At 46.6% G+C, this 19,824-nt stretch overlaps 1 protein-coding gene across 1 annotated transcript in view; it reads right to left on the minus strand.

Moving 5' to 3' along the window:
• LOC148474349 (ras-specific guanine nucleotide-releasing factor RalGPS1-like) overlaps window positions 1–19,824 on the minus strand; it is a gene marked incomplete at its 5' end in the record, with an annotated part of 104,958 nt that overhangs the window by 72,054 nt on the left and 13,080 nt on the right. The window contains one exon of the mRNA XM_088458776.1: window positions 14,212–14,279. Within this exon, the coding sequence (XP_088314902.1) occupies window positions 14,212–14,279 (68 nt within the window). The remainder of the gene's footprint in view (window positions 1–14,211; window positions 14,280–19,824) is intronic.

The raw sequence follows: 19,824 nt of genomic DNA on the forward strand, positions 1-19,824 counted from the left end.
GTCGGTAACGAAAAGTTACCCCCAGTGCGTGTATATGGCCTCACACGGTCATTATTTCTATGGTGCCGCAAGGGTCTGTTGTGTTGTATATAGTCACTTGGACTTATAGCACAATCACTAAGTGCATGGATTGTCACTTACACATGGGTTATCACCTACACACGGGTTGTCACTTACAGTGCATCCGGAAAGTATTCACAGCGCTTCACTTTTTCCACATTTTGTTATGTTACAGCCTTATTCCAAAATGGAATAAATTCATTTTTGTGCTCAAAATTCTACACACAATACCCCATAATGACAACGTGTAAAAAGTTTTTTTGAGATTTTTGCAAATTTAATAAAAAAAAACACCTAAGAAAGAAATTAGAACCAAAGAAGTCCCTTTGCCATAAAGCTCAAAATTGAGCTCAGGTGCATCCTGTTTCCACTGATCATCCTTGAGATGTTCCTACAGCTTAATTGGAGTACACCTGTGGTAAATTCAGTTGATTGAACATGATTTTGAAAGGCATACACCTGTCTATATAAGGTCCCATACTTGACAGTGCATGTCAGAGCACAAACTAAGCATGAAGTCCAAGGAATTGTCTGTAGGGAATCAGTATGAAATACCGGCGGTTCGATTCCCGTCAGCGCCTGGCCGACCACAGCAAAGTTCCCGGCAGCGGAAGCCTGAAAGCGCTGGAAATCCCGATCATTGATAAGTATTGACTAACTTAACCTAACCCTCCTTAGGGGTGCCTAACCCTAACCTCCCCCCCCCAAGTGCCTAACCCTAATTCCCCCTCTAGGTGTCAGATCCTAACGCCCCCCTTCCCCGCTGCCTAAACCTAAGTCCCCCGGGGGGTGCCTAACCCTAACCTCCCCCCGGGGGGTGCCTAACCCTAACCCTCCCTCTCCCTAGCCTATGCCTAACCCTCCCGGGGGGGTGCCTGACCCTAAGTCACCCCCCGGGTGCCCTAAACCCTCGCCGGGATATGACAGTCGGGAAACCGGTATTAAGGCAGCCGGCTTCCCGATTGTACACCGTCTGTAGACCTCCGAGACAGGATTGTCTCGAGGTACAATTCTGGGGAAGGGTACAGAAAAATATCTGCTGCTTTGAAGATCCCAGTGAGCACAGTGGCCTCCATCATCCGCAAATGGAAGAAGTTCGGAACCACCAGGACTCTTACTAGAGTTGGCCGGCCGTCTAAACTGAGCAATCGTGGGAGAGGGGCCCTAGTCAGGGAGGTGACCAAGAACCCGATGGTCACTCTGTCAGAGCTACAGCATTCCTCTGTGGAGAGAGGAGAATCTTCCAGAAGGACAACCATCTCTGCAGCAATCCACCAATCAGGCCTGTATGGTAGAGTGGCCAGGTGGAAGCCACTCCTTAGTAAAAAGCACATGGCAGCCCGCCTGGAGTTTGTCAAATTGCACCTGAAGGACTCTCAGACCACGAGAGACAAAATTCTCTGGTCTGATGACACAAAGTTTGTACTCTTTGGCGTGAATGCCAGGCGTTATGTTTAGAGGAAACCAGGCACCGCTCATCACCAGGCCAATACCATCCCTACAGTGAAGCATGGTGGTGGCAGCATCATGCTGTGGGGATGTTTTTCAGCGACAGGAACTGGGAGACTAGTCAGGATAGAGGAAAAGATGAATGCAGCAATGTACAGAGACATCCTGGATGAATACCTGCTCCAGAGCGCTCCTGACCTCAGATTGGGGCGACGGTTCATCTTTCAGCAGGACAACGACCCTAAGCACACAGCCAAGATACCAAAAGAGTGGCTTCAGGACAATTCTGTGAATGTCCTTGAGTGGCCCAGCCAGAGCCCAGACTTGAATCCGATTGAACATCTCTGGAGAGATCTGAAAATGTCTGTGCACCGACGCTTCGCATCCAACCTGATGGAGCTTGAGAGGTGCTGCAAAGAGGAATGGGCGAAACTGCCCAAAGACAGGTGTGCCAAGCTTGTGGCATCATATTCAAAAAGACTTGAGGCTGTAATTGCTGCCAAAGGTGCATCAACAAAGTATTCAGCAAAGGCTGTGAATACTTATGTACACGTGATTTCTTCGTTTTTTTTTTTTTTTATTAAATTTGCAAAAATCTCAAAAAAAACTGTTTACACAAAAATGAATTTATTCCATTTTGGAATAAGGCTGTAACATAACAAAATGTGGAAAAAGTGAAGCGTTGTGAATACTTTCTGGATGCACTGTAGCTACCAGCAATCATCCTGCCAGGACAGAGCCCTCACCTCAGGACATAGCTACCAGCAATCATCCTGCCAGGACAGAGCCCTCACATCAGGACATAGCTACCAGCAATCATCCTGCCGGGACAGAGCCCTCAACATCGGGACATAGCTACCAGCAATCATCCTGCCAGGACAGAGCCCTCACATCAGGACATAACTACCAGCATCATCCTGCCGGGACAGAGCCCTCACATCAGGACATAGCTACCAGCAATCATCCCGCCAGGACAGAGCCCTCACATCGAGACATAGCTACCAGCAATCATCCTGCCGGGACAGAGCCCTCACATCAGGACATAGCTACCAGCAATCATCCCGCCAGGACAGAGCCCTCACATCGAGACATAGCTACCAGCAATCATCCTGCCGGGACAGAGCCCTCACATCAGGACATAGCTACCAGCAATCATCCCGCCAGGACAGAGCCCTCACATAGGGACATAGCTACCAGCAATCATCCTGCCGGGACAGAGCCCTCACATCAGGACATAGCTACCAGCAATCATCCTGCCGGGACAGAGCCCTCACATCGAGACATAGCTACCAGCAATCATCCTGCCGGGACAGAGCCCTCACATCAGGACATAACTACCAGCAATCATCCTGCCGGGACAGAGCCCTCACATCGGGACATAACTACCAGCAATCATCCTGCCGGGACAGAGCCCTCACATCGGGACATAGCTACCAGCAATCATCCTGCTAGGACAGAGCCCTCACATCGAGACATAGCTACCAGCAATCATCCTGCCGGGACAGAGCCCTCACATCAGGACATAGCTACCAGCAATCATCCTGCCGGGACAGAGCCCTCACATCGAGACATAGCTACCAGCAATCATCCTGCCGGGACAGAGCCCTCACATCAGGACATAACTACCAGCAATCATCCTGCCGGGACAGAGCCCTCACATCGGGACATAACTACCAGCAATCATCCTGCCGGGACAGAGCCCTCACATCGGGACATAGCTACCAGCAATCATCCTGCTAGGACAGAGCCCTCACATCGAGACATAGCTACCAGCAATCATCCTGCCGGGACAGAGCCCTCACATCAGGACATAACTACTAGCATCATCCTGCTAGGACAGAGCCCTCACATCGGGACATAGCTACCAGCAATCATCCTGCCAGGACAGAGCCCTCACATCGGGACATAGCTACCAGCAATCATCCTGCCAGGACAGAGCCCTCACATCAGGACATAACTACTAGCATCATCCTGCCGGGACAGAGCCCTCACATCAGGACATAACTACCAGCATCATCCTGCCAGGACAGAGCCCTCACATCGAGACATAACTACCAGCATCATCCTGCCAGGACAGAGCCCTCACATCGGGACATAGCTACCAGCAATCATCCTGCCGGGACAGAGCCCTCACATCGGGACAGTCGGGAATCCTGTAGGAACAGCAATGAAACAAAAGACAATTCCCTATGCTGGCTGAGTTGGCCATTTCTTACCAATGATAATGTGGATTGTGAAAGCCGCACAAACAATCAGGGCTCACACCACAATATTCATGCATAGTCCCCGCTGAGTCTGCAGTGTCCGGTTCTGAACATATATTTCTGAGAGTTATAATCACTGCTGGAAGCTCCGCGGGAAGAGCCAAGTCACCGTGATGAAGCAGCTGTGACCCCAACAACACCACTGGCAGAGAGAAGAGAGCGCTGGGAGCCAACTCTAATCCGGCTGGGAGGAATATTCCCAGATAGCAGACAGTGGACATCACAATTAATTTGCCTTTAAAATATTCTGATTGGAATGGTGCTGACTATAGCTCTCATTATGTATTCACCAGCTGGAAGCGTAGACAACACCTACGAGTTTATATGATATTTATATTTTATATGTTACTATCCGCCAATAAACATATCAATTGTGTCATATAAGAATATTGTCCAACAAAGCCCCCCACCCCCGTGTAAAAGTGCATGGAGCTCTGAATCGGGCCCAATGTCACAAAATAATCAATAATGAGTGTCACTTACACGTAAGCGTAACCATGCTCTGAGGGGATACAACAGTTTGGGAAGATCGGCCCTGCCTACATGGGACAGCCAGAGACGGCTCCACTCCTACCATTCGGTGCTGACCAATATTACCGCGGTAGGAGTCTTTGGAATTCAGACACCAAGCTATGAATGACCCATCGCACAAGTGACCGGTAGCTTCGCTGCGGACATGGGGCGTATAGAAAGCTATTCTTTAAGTACAATGCCTTCGGTTTGTTAGAATGACCGAGAACCCAGAGGTTCGCCCAGTAGCAGCATAAGAAAGCATTTTGGATTGGGGAAATATACAGCAAAGACCTTCTTATGTTTTATCCATGTTTTATTTCTAGACAAAGCAAACAGGGACATGTCCAGGATAGAAAATGAGGGATAACGAGCGTATCTGTAACGCTTCTGTATTGTTTTGGTTTATGGCGTTTCTAAGGGAAAACTGGGAGAATGGTTGGAGGAGGATGAGAAGTGAAAAGAGGCGACAAGCAGCCTGGATTCCGGAAAATATAATTTTCTGAGAACAATGCTCCTTAGTAGGACTGCTAATACTATAAAGGTCATTGGAAGAAGAACTATAATTAGGGAGCACTTGGGAGTTACACAACTGTAAGTGAACCGTAGATCCTATATCTGGTTGAACTTGTCTTCTCCTCCTGTATTCAGTATTCAGTGGGTCATTTTTTTCCATTTCAGCCATGAGCAACATCCCTACTGCTGACAGTCTGAACAGGGGAGGGGGTGAGGGTTGTTTCCAAAATGTCGCTACTGATCTCCTGGCAACCATGAGATGAAATGCTAATTTATTATGTTTTTTTACAGGGAGGTGTGGAACAGCCAGGCCAGGAAGGGCATTCCTGAGGCTTAATGTAACCCACTGTGCAATATCTCCTCTAATAACTTCTTATTGTCCGGCCAAGAGATAGAAATCCCTGGCAAGTCCACCAGATATGGTAGACGTCAGCCCGCCGGTAACCGCCCTGCCAAAACACAGGGGCGGCAGATGGAAAGATTTAGTGTAGTCCAGTTGGGACATGCACCACCTTGAGGAGATTTTGCATGAATTCCCTTAAATTAGGACACATATAGATAATCAGCTTCCCCTTGGCAAATGACTGGCCAAGAGTCCTCATCCAGCGGCGGTCCCAAGTCTTTGTCCCAGTCACGTTTGTGTTTTATTAAGGATTCCAAGTGAAAAAACAGAGCATAACATAGTATGTAACACAGAACTAATACCTTTTCTAATCGGCGAATAGTAGTAGGTTGCTTCTAAAGCAGTGAGACGCGGGAACAATTCTTCCCTTCGGAAAGTCTGGAGAAAATGACGCACTTGAAGGTATTCAAATAATTTAGATGGAAGAGGCCGCGTCTCTGGGAGAGCGGAGTCCATGTTTCATCGTTTATAGAAACATATGCTAGCCTTGGGCCAAGAAGTTTGTCCATGTATGTAGGGGATCCTAATATTCCTAGGGGTGGGGGTGGGATGTTTTTTGTTCCCTACAGGGGACAATGGGAGAGGGTGTGTGGTTAAGATTGAAACATTGATGGCAGCAAGACGAGTGATAATGATAATTTGCCAACTGGATTATAATAGAGATCTATTTGTCTGCTGGGGTCCAGTGGAACCAATGGAAACATGGCTCCATCATACATTGCTTGTATCCAGGAGAAAATTCCTGGCGGGGAGAAATTAGTAGCACAGTAATATGTCCTAAGCTTCTGCAAGGCCAAACGAACGTGGAAATAAATGTCTGCGCTGGACGCGGGATCTCGCTCTGTGTGTGGATTGGAATTATTAGAATAAGGTATAATATTCTTAATTTTTACGGCAGCCATCCCCGTGTAACAGGAGAGCATCGGCTGTTGTACCCACGCCCGCAGATCTGATTTTATTTGAACGAAAAGAGAAGGAAAATTATTTTTATATCGTAGACCATAAGCACTTATTATATAAATACCCAAATATTTGATTTTCCTGGTGTTTCCAGTGAAAGTTATAATTTTGGGCTAAGAGTAATTTCTCTGCGTGAGAGATGTGAATGGGAAAAGCCTCTGATTTAGTGTAATTTATTTTATAACCAGACGAAATGGAATAGCAATATAAAGTCTTTTACGTATTTGGAAGGGAGATGTGCGGGGAAGAAAGACCAACATTATCTGCGAATATACATAATCTGGATTCCTTTCCTCCAACACGTTTTATATAATTACTGAGTAGAGATCTAAGCCTGTAACTGAGCACAGGAATTAGGGTTTTTACCAGCTGTATAATTAATGGTATTGTAGCCTCTGACATTTGGGGGTAGATCGTCTCGCCTTGGAGAATACCACTGAATATTTCATATATACACAATTCATTGGTTGGTTTGTTTGTCCGGTTCTGCATTCTGACACCCCTGCACCGATTGGGATGAAACCAACGCGAGGTGGTCCAGCTGGTTCTTGGCCTAGTTTTAGGGAAGTTAGGGTTCTGGTCGGACCTCCCGTTGGTGTACGCTGGGCAGAACTTTGACCCGCTGAGCCTGTTCTGGACCTTCCACTGGATGGATTTGGATGAAAACCAGAGGGGTGGCAATTGGTCGGGGATGCCTAACTTAATAACTTCAAGATTTAAACCCGGGCAACGCCAAATACTGCAGCTAGATAATAGGACCTGGGCACTGCCGCCTTGCAAGCAACCCAGAGGTGCACCAGAAGATATTGGTGCTGTGTCTCTCTAACAGAAGGGATCGCACTAGTACAGATGTCATGGACTGAACAGTAGCAGGGTCTTAATCCTTTGCTACATGATCCCCAATGTTCCTAGAGACATGTAAGTACTGATCTTAGGGCCTGATTCAGGGCCGCTCGTAAGCGGCCGCTCGTTTGCACCGAGCGATGTTCGCACAACTGCGCATGCGTATGGGTTGTAATACGCATGCGCGAACCAGTCATTGCGGTCGGAAATTGTGTGCTCGCAAAATAGCAAATGCCTGCTAATTTGAGTGACAGGAGGAGGCGTATGTGGGTGGCAACAGGGGAAAGTGCTTGAAAACGGGGAGTGGTGATCCGAACGCAGGCGTGCCAAATGGTCAAAACGGGCGTTTTAAGGGTGTGCATAATTCACAAAGCAGCGTCATTGACCACGTCACTTGGTTGTCTTTTAGCCTGAACTGCTCGCATGATTGCGGTAGGAAAATCCAACCACAAGCACTGCGAGCAGTTCATACGCCTTTAGATGTACTCGATTAATCTAATAAATAGCGGAGATGACGTAGGATGCGAGCGGCCAGGGGGCGTTTTTTAAAAAATAGCGAGCGCATGTTTTGTTCGCTCGTTCAGACATAGAGGCGTCAACAGACCGCAAAGAGCGAGCGCTCAATTTAAATACATCTGTAAAACCAGCACATGCGCAGCACTGCCTACACCTGCGGTAATGTTGTGTCCCCCTCACCCCTCCCCACACTTACCTGCCCGCTGCAGCGCCTCCAGCTCCGGTGGCTGTTCTGAGACGTGTTCTCCCAGCAGCACACTGTACAGTTTAGAAAGTTAAAAGAAGAAAAAAATTTTTGTATTTCTAAACTTTATTGTGTTCTGCTGGGAGAACACGTCTCAGAACAGCCACCGGAGCCAGAGGAGAGACTAGAGCGCCGGAGGGAGACGCCGGGGGACCTGCACATGCTGACACAGGTAAGTTTTACCTGCTATTCGCCACCTTGCAGTGGTGAATAGTAACACCATCAAATTTACCAAAAATACATAATTTTGATGAATAGCCTAATTTCTACATCCCCATACTAATGTACTAATATACTAATGTATGGTGAGTGTGGAAATTAACGCAGGGGGACTTAACCAGGAGATATCAGTGATATAGATATAGATTATATATATATATATATATATAATGATATCAGTGATTCATGAATACTAAAATAACGTTAATTAAGGAAAATGTCCTAAAAAACCGTTATATTAGTGTTGATGAATAGGCCCCTAGTTGCGGGGCAGAATCCCGCCATGCAGATACTGTAGGGGTACGACGTGTAAGCAGCCTGGGAATTACGGGAAAGGCTTCATTCCAGTTAATAACCAAATGCTGTAAATCTTTCCTTATATTATTGCTAACGTACAAAGTAACACGAGAGCCTCTTACCACTTTTTGGTTTTTCTGTACCCCTTCCCGTGATTTGAAAATCATTAAAGACAGATGGATTAAAGGGGATGTAGTCGGAAATCCCGGCGTGCGGGATGCTGACGGTCTAAATACCGGCGCAGGAATCCCAACAGCGTCAGGGTCCCGGCTCCAGTTTCAGGTAAGTATCAGGGGTGCCTGTAGCTCCAGAACAGCCAGGTTACCTGTGCCTGGCCGATATTACACCTGCATCTCTCTGTACGCCTGCTTGTGCGCCATAGTCCCGTCTCGCTGCCATATCAGCCGCAGCACCGCCACCTGCGCACGCTTCCTGCGGCGGATGCCACTTCCCGGTGGCAGCACCTGATTCCTTATAGCGTACATACAAGACCCTCTCTTACATGGAGCCAGGCTGTACTCCTGCTACCTTCTGGTGCAACACTTTAATATTCATAATCAGGTACATAACCAGAATACGGCAGCTAACCAGGACCAGATGGAAACCGCCGCACCAACAGAAAAACCATTGATTGCTGCTCAACATAACTCTGACATGCAACAATGTATTCTGTCATGTCGGATCAGTGCTAATTAGTAACAGGCAGACAGAAGTAGGGATGGGAGGACGAGGGGAGGTAAAGGGGGGTCTCTCGTTTCTTCCCATACAAACATGTTATTCTTCAGATCTGTCCTGTCCTGTCACCCAGGGCCGGCTCGCCCCGTTCCTGCCCATATCACGTGGGGGGATTACCGGGGTGGGGACTGTGACAGGTGACAATCACTCTGCGCAGATTTGACTGTGTGTTCTTAGCAGAAGCAGCTATTGCTGACAGCCAAACATTGCTAACACGATCCATCTCTGCGCACTGCGCCCGTAAGATATCCGCTGTGTGACCCGCTTTATTCTACTGGCAGCAGGAAGAGAGACTCTGGCGCAATAGGGAAGGACTGATCCCTATGAGGAAATCTGCAGCAATTCTCCACATCCTCTTTTGTCACGATTAAGCCCTGTGTTATGTGGTGAATCTGCGCGAGCAGCTGCGCTTTTCCCAGGAGAGTCATCAACTGGAAGGAAAACAGGACCTGAGACTTAATGGACAATCATCTCTCCCGTTACTGACACAAGCAGGAAAACGTACTGTCAGCGCCTGGTCCGCGGCTGGAGATTCTGCGCTGAGGACAGTAATTCATATATGCTCAGGTGCTCCAATCACATGCCATACTGCATTACGGCTCTAGCGAGATTGCCCAGTGCCCATCGTACCCTGGTAAGCAGAGCTGGTCACATCTGTGCCCTGATACTGAAACTCCATCCGCAAGCCCTATTCCAGTCCCTATGTGCCAGCGCTGCCTTTGTTGCCCTCAGGGCGCCATCTTTTTCGCGTCCCAGTTGCAGACACAAAATTGTGACCGTCTCAACAATAGGATGAAAATTCAGTGCCCAATGGTAATCGCCATCGCCCACTAATATTATAAGAATAACTCCCACACAGACGCACATCAACACGACTACAGAAACGCCCAATTATAATGCAGAAATTGTAATAAAGATCTATAACATGAGAAATCACCAAGAAAGAAATAATATTTCTAGGGCGGCACAGTACATAGAATATAACTTATGTATTATAACTACCACAATCATTTTATTTATAAATATGGTTAGATTTTTTTTCATGTAAAACTATTTTATCTAATTATTCTCTCTTTTATTAGCAGAGGGACGGAAAGTAATTCTAGTTCTATGTATGCGCGGTGCCCGGACATACAGAATTTGTTTTCCGCCATGACCAGCTAGAGTGGCTTTAGTGGTTAGCATTAATACCTCACAACACTAAGATCATGAGTTCAATTCCCAGTCATGGCACTATCTGTGTGGAGTTTGTACTGTATGTTCTCACCATGTTTGCGTGGATTTCCTTCGGGTGCTCCAGTGTCCTCCCACATGCCAAGAATATACTGGTCATTGGCTGCTAACAAATAAGTTAACCCTAGAGCGTGTGTCCATGTGATCGGGAATATAGAGTGTAAGCTCCACAGCGGCAGCGACTAAAGGACCACAAAATATCCAGAAATTATGTTGAAAAGTAAGTTACCGCCTTGATGAGTGTAATTTGCCCCAAAGTCCTGAAATCACTGAAACACTAAGAAGAGATCAGACATTGGGGACCATGACGGAGCTCAGCGCTACTGCCCAGCCCCACTGACCCATAGGTCTGACTGCGCGCAGCAACAAGACACTCTAACGGTTACATGTAGGGCTGAGCCTCTGCTGGCTGTGCTCTGTGGTTGGCGACGACCGTGGCGTATTTACAGTTCCCGGTTGTTTTTCTCAAGTTACGCATAAACACATTATTGTTAATCTTAAAATATTAATGTAAGAATTTACTTAAAAAAAAATATATATATATCGATTGCGTAAACTGAATGGCAACAGTCCCCCCACCCTGATATCACTCCCGGATATGTTGGAATCTAAATGGAGTAGGAGCCATTACATATTTATTCCTGAGTCCGGTCTGTACAGAATGTGATCTCTTCCCGCTGCCTTGGAAACATTTTATTGATAAATTAAGGCGATAGGACATTTACTATTACTGCAATCATCACCTATGGGTAATAATTAGGGGCCCAGACATCAGCAATCACAAAAGAGCGACTGACAGATTCTGTGATTATTTTTTTTCCCCCAATTCGCCAATCTGCGCCCATACAGAGATTTACAGATCATTTCAGGAAAGACAGATTTGCCAAACTTGAAAGGATCATTATTTTACCAGTAACGGTCGGCAAATCGCTGATGGTTACCATACACTATCAATTTACAGCCCAGATTGGTCGGTGAAATCCAACATGTTTGAAAACCTGATTTACCGATGCCGATCATTATGTGGCCGGAATCAGCGAATGGTGAACTCCATCCAATTTTTCTCCCCAATCCTCTGCAAAACGGGGAATTGCTGAATCCATCGCAGATATATTGGGGACCTTAAGAGTTGGTTTTTATTGCCTGAACAAAATTCAGGACAACAATAAATATCCGCTTACAAATACGTGTTATCACCACTAACGCCATCGGAACAATGAGCAGAGCTGCAGAATAAGCCCCACTAGGTAATGTGTTCAGTGATTGAACCTGTAATACTTTGAGCCAGCAAACATACAGCGAATCGTTAGTGTACATTCGCTGTCACGGTCATTCTTACATATTTATTAGACTATGGAGCGATAAATGGTTACTAACCTTTGGATAAGAGGAGTGAGAATTCCAATTTTGCTAATTGCTCTCTGGGTTTTTAATTGAAACATTATGAGAGCTTTATCCTCGGCGAGCGCAGTACATGGCTGCTCCCACCGGTGACAAACGCTCGTCATGTAACACTTTGGTTCCTGTTACAGGCTGGCAGAACTAGAGAGAACATGTTTTAACCTTTAGAAAAGTCCTGAACTCTAAGACAAAAAGTTTTGTTTATTTTTTAACGAGAATAAATCCGACAAATTCCAACCTGGCAGAAGAATACGAGGATTTTTCAGGGTTGCGCCAGTCACCAGGACTTTACCATTGTTTCTTTGCTCTTAAGATTGTGGCTTTGCTACAAGTATCTGAGATGTGGTATTTGGACCTCAAGCCTCGTTGTTCTGACTGATTTTTCCATTCCAAGGACATGTTCTGGCTTTTACATACTACAATTATGAAGTAACCTCTGATTCGCACGGATTTCTATCACACGTAATCTTTAACACTTTCCCTACTCAAGAGATGTCAGAGAATTCTAGGACCGTTCTGCATGGGCCAGGGGTTTACGGCAGGGACCCAGGACCCCTCGGGGTTAGGTGTCCCGTACTCTCGCACTCAGTCACCGCATTGATTTATAGAGGAGACGTGAGTGACCCCCTACAGTATCTACAATCACTTACTGGCTGCTGGCCAGACCGATGTGGGGAGACTTATTCTGGGGTCCGTTGTATGGGACCTTTCAAAGCAAACACAGAGGACCAGAAACCTGGAGCACGTTCCTGCGCAAATTAAATCATTTCCCCAACAAGAAAACGGCTAACGTCATAGCTGGTAACATTAATGCCTTTCAGATGCCAGAGAACAATTCTTCATAATTGATGTACTGACATTTTAACTTTTACAACTGTAATACTTCATAGAACTCACAGGCGAATACATTGTACGTGTTTAAATAAAATGTGACATCGCTAACGTCATCGCTGCGAGGGGAGTTACACTGAGGCGTGTAACGGAATACGCAACGCCTCGTTTATAGCGGCTAATGATGATCGTCTCGCAGTGTCATGGAGAAGTGTGACGAGGCGCCAGTTAGATACTAAGGGGTCTAATTACTAAGCAGTGTTAGGAGACAGAGTGAAAAGTGATAAGGTACCAGCCAATCAGCTCCCAACTGTCATCTCACAGGCTGTGTTTGAAAAATGACAGTTGGGAGCTGATTGGCTGGCACCTTATCACTTTCTTATCACTTTTCACTCTGTCTCCTAACACTGCTTAGTAAATAATCCCCTTAATGCTGGTTGGGTACGGGATGCAGGCGGTCAAAATCCCTACGCCAGCAGGTATCTTATCCCTTCTGCTACCCATAACCCTCCCTCCCTGGTGCCTAAACCTAAACTCCCCCCTAGTGCCTATACCTAACCTCCCCCTCCCCACACTCTAAGCCTCCCCTCCCCCTAGTGCCTAACTCTAACCCTCCCCCTAGTGTCTAACCCTATCCAACAATAGGACTTTCCTCACCTCACACAACACAGCGCCCACTGGCGATAGGGCTACTAATGGCAGCGGAGACCCTCCCCAGCGCCAATCTCAGGGCGGCTACAGCAGTTGGGAAAGTTTACATTTATCTGTAATTACAATGTGAAGCGGGCACGGCATGCATATATTGGCAGGGACTAGTCCGGCGAGACGGTAAGTTATCGCTCACCTGCCGTGGTGACATTTTCTCTGATCCATTGTGGCAGTAAATAGTTTGTTTATCTTTGCAGAAACCAGACTGACCTCAATGTGTCTGTGTGTTTATAGCACTCGTCAGAACGTTACGGATGGGTATTAAAACCGTTAATTGAAAAAAATTCATATGTACAAACGTCCTGCTCAGTTGCTGAATAATATCATCGGCTCATGGTTGAATTACATAAATATAAAGTGATGGGGTCTCTGAATGGAGCCCCTGTAGCCCATCTGTAACAACAGTAACTCCTATAAAATAAATATCATTCCCATAATAGTAACTTAAGCAGCGCACGGCCACACGAAAAAATCTCTAAAAATCTAAATCTATTTATTAAACAGACCATTTTCTGTTTTTATTCCCTCCAGGCAAATATAGTATATATATATATATATAAAAAAAAATATTGCAAAGACCAATACCGCCCCCTCCCGGGTCCATACGCAGCTAATTCATGATGCTGGCGCACAGGCTGCGGATAGGTTTTATTTAGAATAAACACAGCACAGGATGTTTCCATGAAACAAGATGGTTTTTGTCCAAAACGATCTAACGTTCTTTTCTTTTGCCGAAAAAAGTGATGACATATGTGCAGTAAATCTGCTAAAGCGATCTCTTTCTTTCTCACTATACCATAAAAACGCTTATTTGGTTTCAGTGGTTAAAAAGGGGAAAGAAAAAAAAAGAACCCGGTACAGATGGAAAGTGTAATATTTGTGCACAATCCCAGCATTCCTCTGTAAGTGTAATCACCAGTCTCTTATTCTGTACTACAGGCTGAGCTATTCCTGCACCAGAGGCCTCGCCCCCATCGCTAACGTTTACGCGACAATACTAACGAGAAAAACACGGTACATACCGGCAAGATCTTCTTTTGACGAGACGAGACGAGGGGAGCTGTTCCCTGGTTCGATTCTCAATGATAATCTGGAAAACAAAAGGTTTCAAATTGGTGATTGGATAAAAGTTACGTTATTAAAGATTCATAAATGAGAATTACGGGTGAAAGCAGACAGCGGTATGAATGAGCCCGCGGCACGCAGGCGATCTCACCCGCAATTATTCACCTACAGCCACTGTGCGGGACGGTCCAGATGATCCGACCTGCCGTTATTCACATACAACCACTGGGAGACGGACGCAACGGCGATAAGGGAAGCAGATCGAGCGATTGTTTGCCATTGCGCATGCGTATAAGCCACACTGCGTGATCGCGGTGTGATTACGGATGCACCGAGGAACCTTTGCAAACTGAGTGACAGGTTGTCAACGTTTGGGGGTGGTAACGGGGGGTGGTTAGAAAAACGCAGGTGTGTCTGACCGTTTACACGCCGTTACATGAGGCGTGCATAAATTAGACCTTGTGATCTCCTGCGCAGCATGAGAGCCCTCTGCGTGTCAGGACAGCAGCCGAGTCTGCGTCTGGTCAGTCGTGCCGCAAGGGCAAGATGGCCGCTCGATATGCGTCAATGTTACCAATGTTTACGCAGGTAAGCGGCATCGTACGCACATGAGAAGGCAGCAGTGGACGTTCTTACGCTCAGGGAAGCTTTGGAACCATTAGCACATTTTCGCAGTTGCACTGCATACAAAATCGCAGCAACAACCACATTAGCGTCCATCTCTAAATCACGCCAACTGTGCGGAACCGGCTGGGGAGCTATTCTGTATGAGACGGTGACGCCGCGCTCCTGGTCTCCCTGTGATGATGAGGCCCACGCTGGGATGTCAGGGAGAGGGCCATGCTGCCCGATGTAGTCAGACCCCATAAACCCTTTGGATGGAACCGGGATAATATACAGTTTGTAATAATAACATAAGTATTGTTACGCTTTATTTCTAAGTAATATTTTACAACATATGGGCCTGAATCTCGCCAACCATGATTATTACCGCCACTCAAATATGCGCAGGATGAGGCGATAGCAGTTAGAGCGAAGCCAAAGTACAATGCGCAATAACTGAATAGGACTTTACACGCTACCCTTATACTTTCTACAGGGGAAAGAAAATCCTTCTATTGCCCACAATATCGCACAATGTTGAGAGAGAGAGAGAGAGAGAAGTTGCCCAAGGCAACCAGCTTGTAGCTGTCAGATAAAGTACCAATCAATCAGCTCCTAACTGTCACGGTAAAGACTATTAGTTTGAAAAGTGACAGAAGCTGATTGGTTGGTACTTTATTTCTCTCCAAGCTTTGATAAATCTCCTCCCTGCTCCACTTTCTCTCTCTCCAAAGCTTGATACATCTCTCCTCCAATGTCTTACGCCAGAAAGGTTGGCCGGGGAGTACAGCCAATTGCCACATTCACAGTCAGATTGCAGAGCAAATATTAACACTTTATTATTTTTTTTGTATGAATGTATAATATATATATATATATATATATATATATATTTGTAACAAATACATACGGCCTCCGCATTCCTGCGTCTCTGCCTCACGGTCCCAATGTCTGACATGTAATCAGGAGGCATAAGACGCAGTATGACCTCTAGTAATTTCCCAAATTACAGGCAAATCCTGCGCAACGACGGACCTTGGACTTTTCCACTGACGTCAGCTGAAATATAGCTTCATCCACTGATTAAGGAACGAGACTGATTCAGTAGCTGCCATCCCATCATTCGCCTGGATTTAGACGTATACAGCGTGCGTCTGCGGATCGGCCTCTCCCATACACAGGCCGAGTCCATCTAACCCAGGCCCCACTGTAGCTGCGTTACACGGAACACTCGCGATGTCAGATGGAATCAGGATCCAGGGGCGGGTGGGAGACTAATTACATGAGACGACCTGTTCTAATATTCCCTTAAGGTGATTATTAATTAATAGCGACACTATTATTATGGCGATATTTTCTGCCAGTCATTGCTCAGAGGGATTATTACGCTAAAGAGGAAGATCTCCTGTTCTTCCCCCGGGGAGGAGGCGGCAGGGTGCGTTTATAACTAACGTTCCCGGCATTAGCTGTGCACTTGTCTCATCTCGCAGCCTCTATGAGGACTGGTCTCCTCCACCCTAGGAAGTGGGAGTTTTTATGGGACCTCTAACGGACATTGGGCGGGGCCGATGTAGAACTGCGCGCATTTTCGCTTTGCGGATGGATCAGCCGTGTTTGCACACCGCGCATGCTCCAGCCAAGCTCGCATATGTGCAGGCTATGCTAAGCCGTGCGCAACTCAGTTACATGTCCACCTACAGCTGCAGGGGCGTAACTGGGCGAACGCACACAGGCTATGGTTAGTGAGGGCATCACTACAGAATGGCGCTATACGTAGCGTTGTGATGCATCTGTATTTAGGTGGGTGTCTTTGCATCTGGGACAACGCTTCTGCAAGTGCCACTGATAATGATGTCTAAGTAATTAAGCGTACAGATAGCGGAGCCGCTGTCGCACAGATCCGTACAACAGTTTTCCCTGTGCACAGTTTGCGCGCAATTCTGAATTGGCCCCATTATGTGGCTATAGTGCTTTCCCGTCTAATAAGATACAAGTAATTCCTCCTATGTTTGGGAGAAGAGGCTTCTGGGTAATAATGGAAGTCTACTGATGCCACGTTTTCAGCCACTTAATGTTAGAGCATGAGACAAGGCTCGAGCTGACAGAGAACATTCACCATTAGGAAGTCTGTTTTGTCCTTATTAGGACTCCTCAGTGCAGGATAGGGGGACTCAGTGCAGGATAGGGGGACTCAGTGCAGGATAGGGGGACTCAGTGCAGGATAGGGGACTCTGCACAGCAGACAAAGTGCTAAGGAGACCTCTGCACTAAAGCAATGGGTTAGGCTGAGGGTGACATTGTCCCTATGCCATAGGGACAATCTGCAAACAAGCCAACCCTAGATGGCAGCCTGGTCCACCACCGTTTTACCGGCCGAAGATTTACAGCACGACACGGGCTACGGGGAACTTTCTGTATTATTGGGGCCGAATCGGCATAAGACCAGGGGTCCTCTTCTACAAGGGACTTACAGGGCCCTCAGTACTACGGCTAGAAGAGGCAGCCTAGGATGTTTTGGGATAGATTTCTAACACTGAGTAAAGACAAGTGATTTATGTTAAGAAAATGCAGTTGATTATTGTTTCAAAAGATGATGGCTTTACAGGGCAAGTGTCTGATGATAATATACTATATATTAAAGGGTGAAATAGTTTGCTCTGGGAGGATATACACATCAAAATGTAAATATTAACTGCATTAGAAAAACTGCTCCAATTTCCAAGATGACCGTCATAATAGTTCATTAATGGCCAGGGGTTCCCCCATTGTTAGTGCACTAGTTTTACTCAGTAAGAGCAAATCTATAGAGCATACGTTACTTCCAAGTCGTTTTCATGCTTAGCACATGCCTTAAATACTTCAGACTACACAGCATTATTGTTACCAGGGCTGATTGGCGTTACAGCCCATATGGAACTCCACTTTGGGATAGTAGATTGTACGCTGGAGAGGATCTGAGCGCCCCACAGCGCTGGAGGAAGACATCGTGTATTAGGCACCTGTCTAACTTATGTCATGTTTTCTCCACTTCATCTACAGCTGCAGCCTCAGTTATGGTCATAGCCGTACAGTGATTATTACATGGTGTCTACCAGGTCACAGCCGTACAGTGATTATTACATGGTGTCTACCAGGTCATAGCTGTACAGTCATTATTACAAGGTGTCTACCAGGTCATAGCCGTACAGTCATTATTACATGGTGTCTACCAGGTCATAGCCGTACAGTCATTATTACATGGTGTCTACCAGGTCATAGCCATACAGTCATTATTACATGGTGTCTACCAGGTCATAGCCGTACAGTCATTATTACATGGTGTCTACCAGGTCATAGCCATACAGTCATTATTACATGGTGTCTACCAGGTCATAGCAGTACAGTCATTATTACATGGTGTCTACCAGGTCATAGCCGTACAGTGATTATTACATGGTGTCTACCAGGTCATAGCTGTACAGTGATTATTACATGGTGTCTACCAGGTCACAGCCGTACAGTCATTATTACATGGTGTCTACCAGGTCACAGCCGTACAGTCATTATTACATGGTGTCTACCAGGTCATAGTCGTACAGTGATTATTACATGGTGTCTACCAGGTCACAGCCGTACAGTGATTATTACATGGTGTCTACCAGGTCATAGCTGTACAGTCATTATTACAAGGTGTCTACCAGGGACTATGCTGATTATTTGTGGTTGCTAATAGAGTGTGAATTACAAAATAAGGATTAAAAACTAATAAGAGGCAATTTTCACACACTCCGCAGTTTCTGAAAATAAGAGGCATGGCACCAGCGGAGCGGTTCTGAGGACGGAGAACCGGACACGTCCTAGTCATACCAGGGGCTAGGACAGGAGGTGCCGGCTGCTATGAAAGCTGAACGGACCGCCGTGGCTTCTGGCCAGATGGAGTCGGTATACGCCGCCTGTCTCAGCAGCCCTGAATAAAACTGCCCGGTGTAATCTTCAGCACAGGAAACTATTTACCCCTCCCTGTAACATGGCAATCCAGCAAGTGGTGCCAGGTAATAGTGGGGGTGGCGGGCAGCACCCCACGCCAAAGTGCTACAATGTATGAATTCTGGGTCTGATTCAGACCCGCTCGCGAGCACTGAGCGCTCTCAAGCAGGTCGATGTTGGCCCAGTGCGCATGCGCACGACAGAGCCTTCTCCGTCATGCGCACTGTGCCAACATCGACCAGCTAGCGAGCGCTCAGTGCTCACGAGCGGGTCTGAATCAGGCCCTCAGTTCATGACAGTCATTGTAATTACCCCTTCTTGTTTATTAGTTACCAAAACTGGATTCTGTACCATATACTAATGTAAGATACAGACCCCCTCCTGGTTGCTAAGGTACAAGTGTATACCCCATTTCTACAGAAGCCTTTCGGGTGGCTAGTGTTCAATACAGTCTCTTTGTGACAGCTAGTATACCGTACAGTAGGCCTTCTTGGTGACTAGTGTACAATATCAGACATTGCTAATACTGGCTGAGAGAGCTGTCCATCCCTAGCAGCCAATCAGAGCTCAGTGCAGGATAAACATGAGGGCGCTATCAGCCAATAAGTGTAGGTTGATAGCAGCCTGAGAGCTCGGAGGCAGTGAGGTAAATAGGACAAGTGTCGTGTCCAAGGCACAAAGTAATTAACGGAGAACGTTTAGCACATAGCTGCATCAATGAGTAAAATGCGGTCAAACCTCGAAAATGCAGGTTTGACCGCATTGCTCATATGCACCAAACCACTTGGTTGTGGTGGGTAACGCCATCTTCCCGATGCCGTTACTCTATAGAAGCCTATGGGCTTCTCTCCGCAGAGGGCAAAGAGAGGGATCCGATCTGAACCCTCCCTGGAAACCCTGCGGAGCCTTTCCTTCTGCGCATGCGTATAAAGATGCCGGAGGGGCTTCTGGAGGGACCCAGAAGTTCCTCCATTACAAAGGGCCGCTCTTACCGAGAGAGT

Source organism: Taudactylus pleione, unplaced genomic scaffold, assembly GCF_031769625.1.
Source record: "Taudactylus pleione unplaced genomic scaffold, aTauple2 ptg000850l, whole genome shotgun sequence".
Classification (NCBI taxonomy): domain Eukaryota; kingdom Metazoa; phylum Chordata; class Amphibia; order Anura; family Myobatrachidae; genus Taudactylus; species Taudactylus pleione.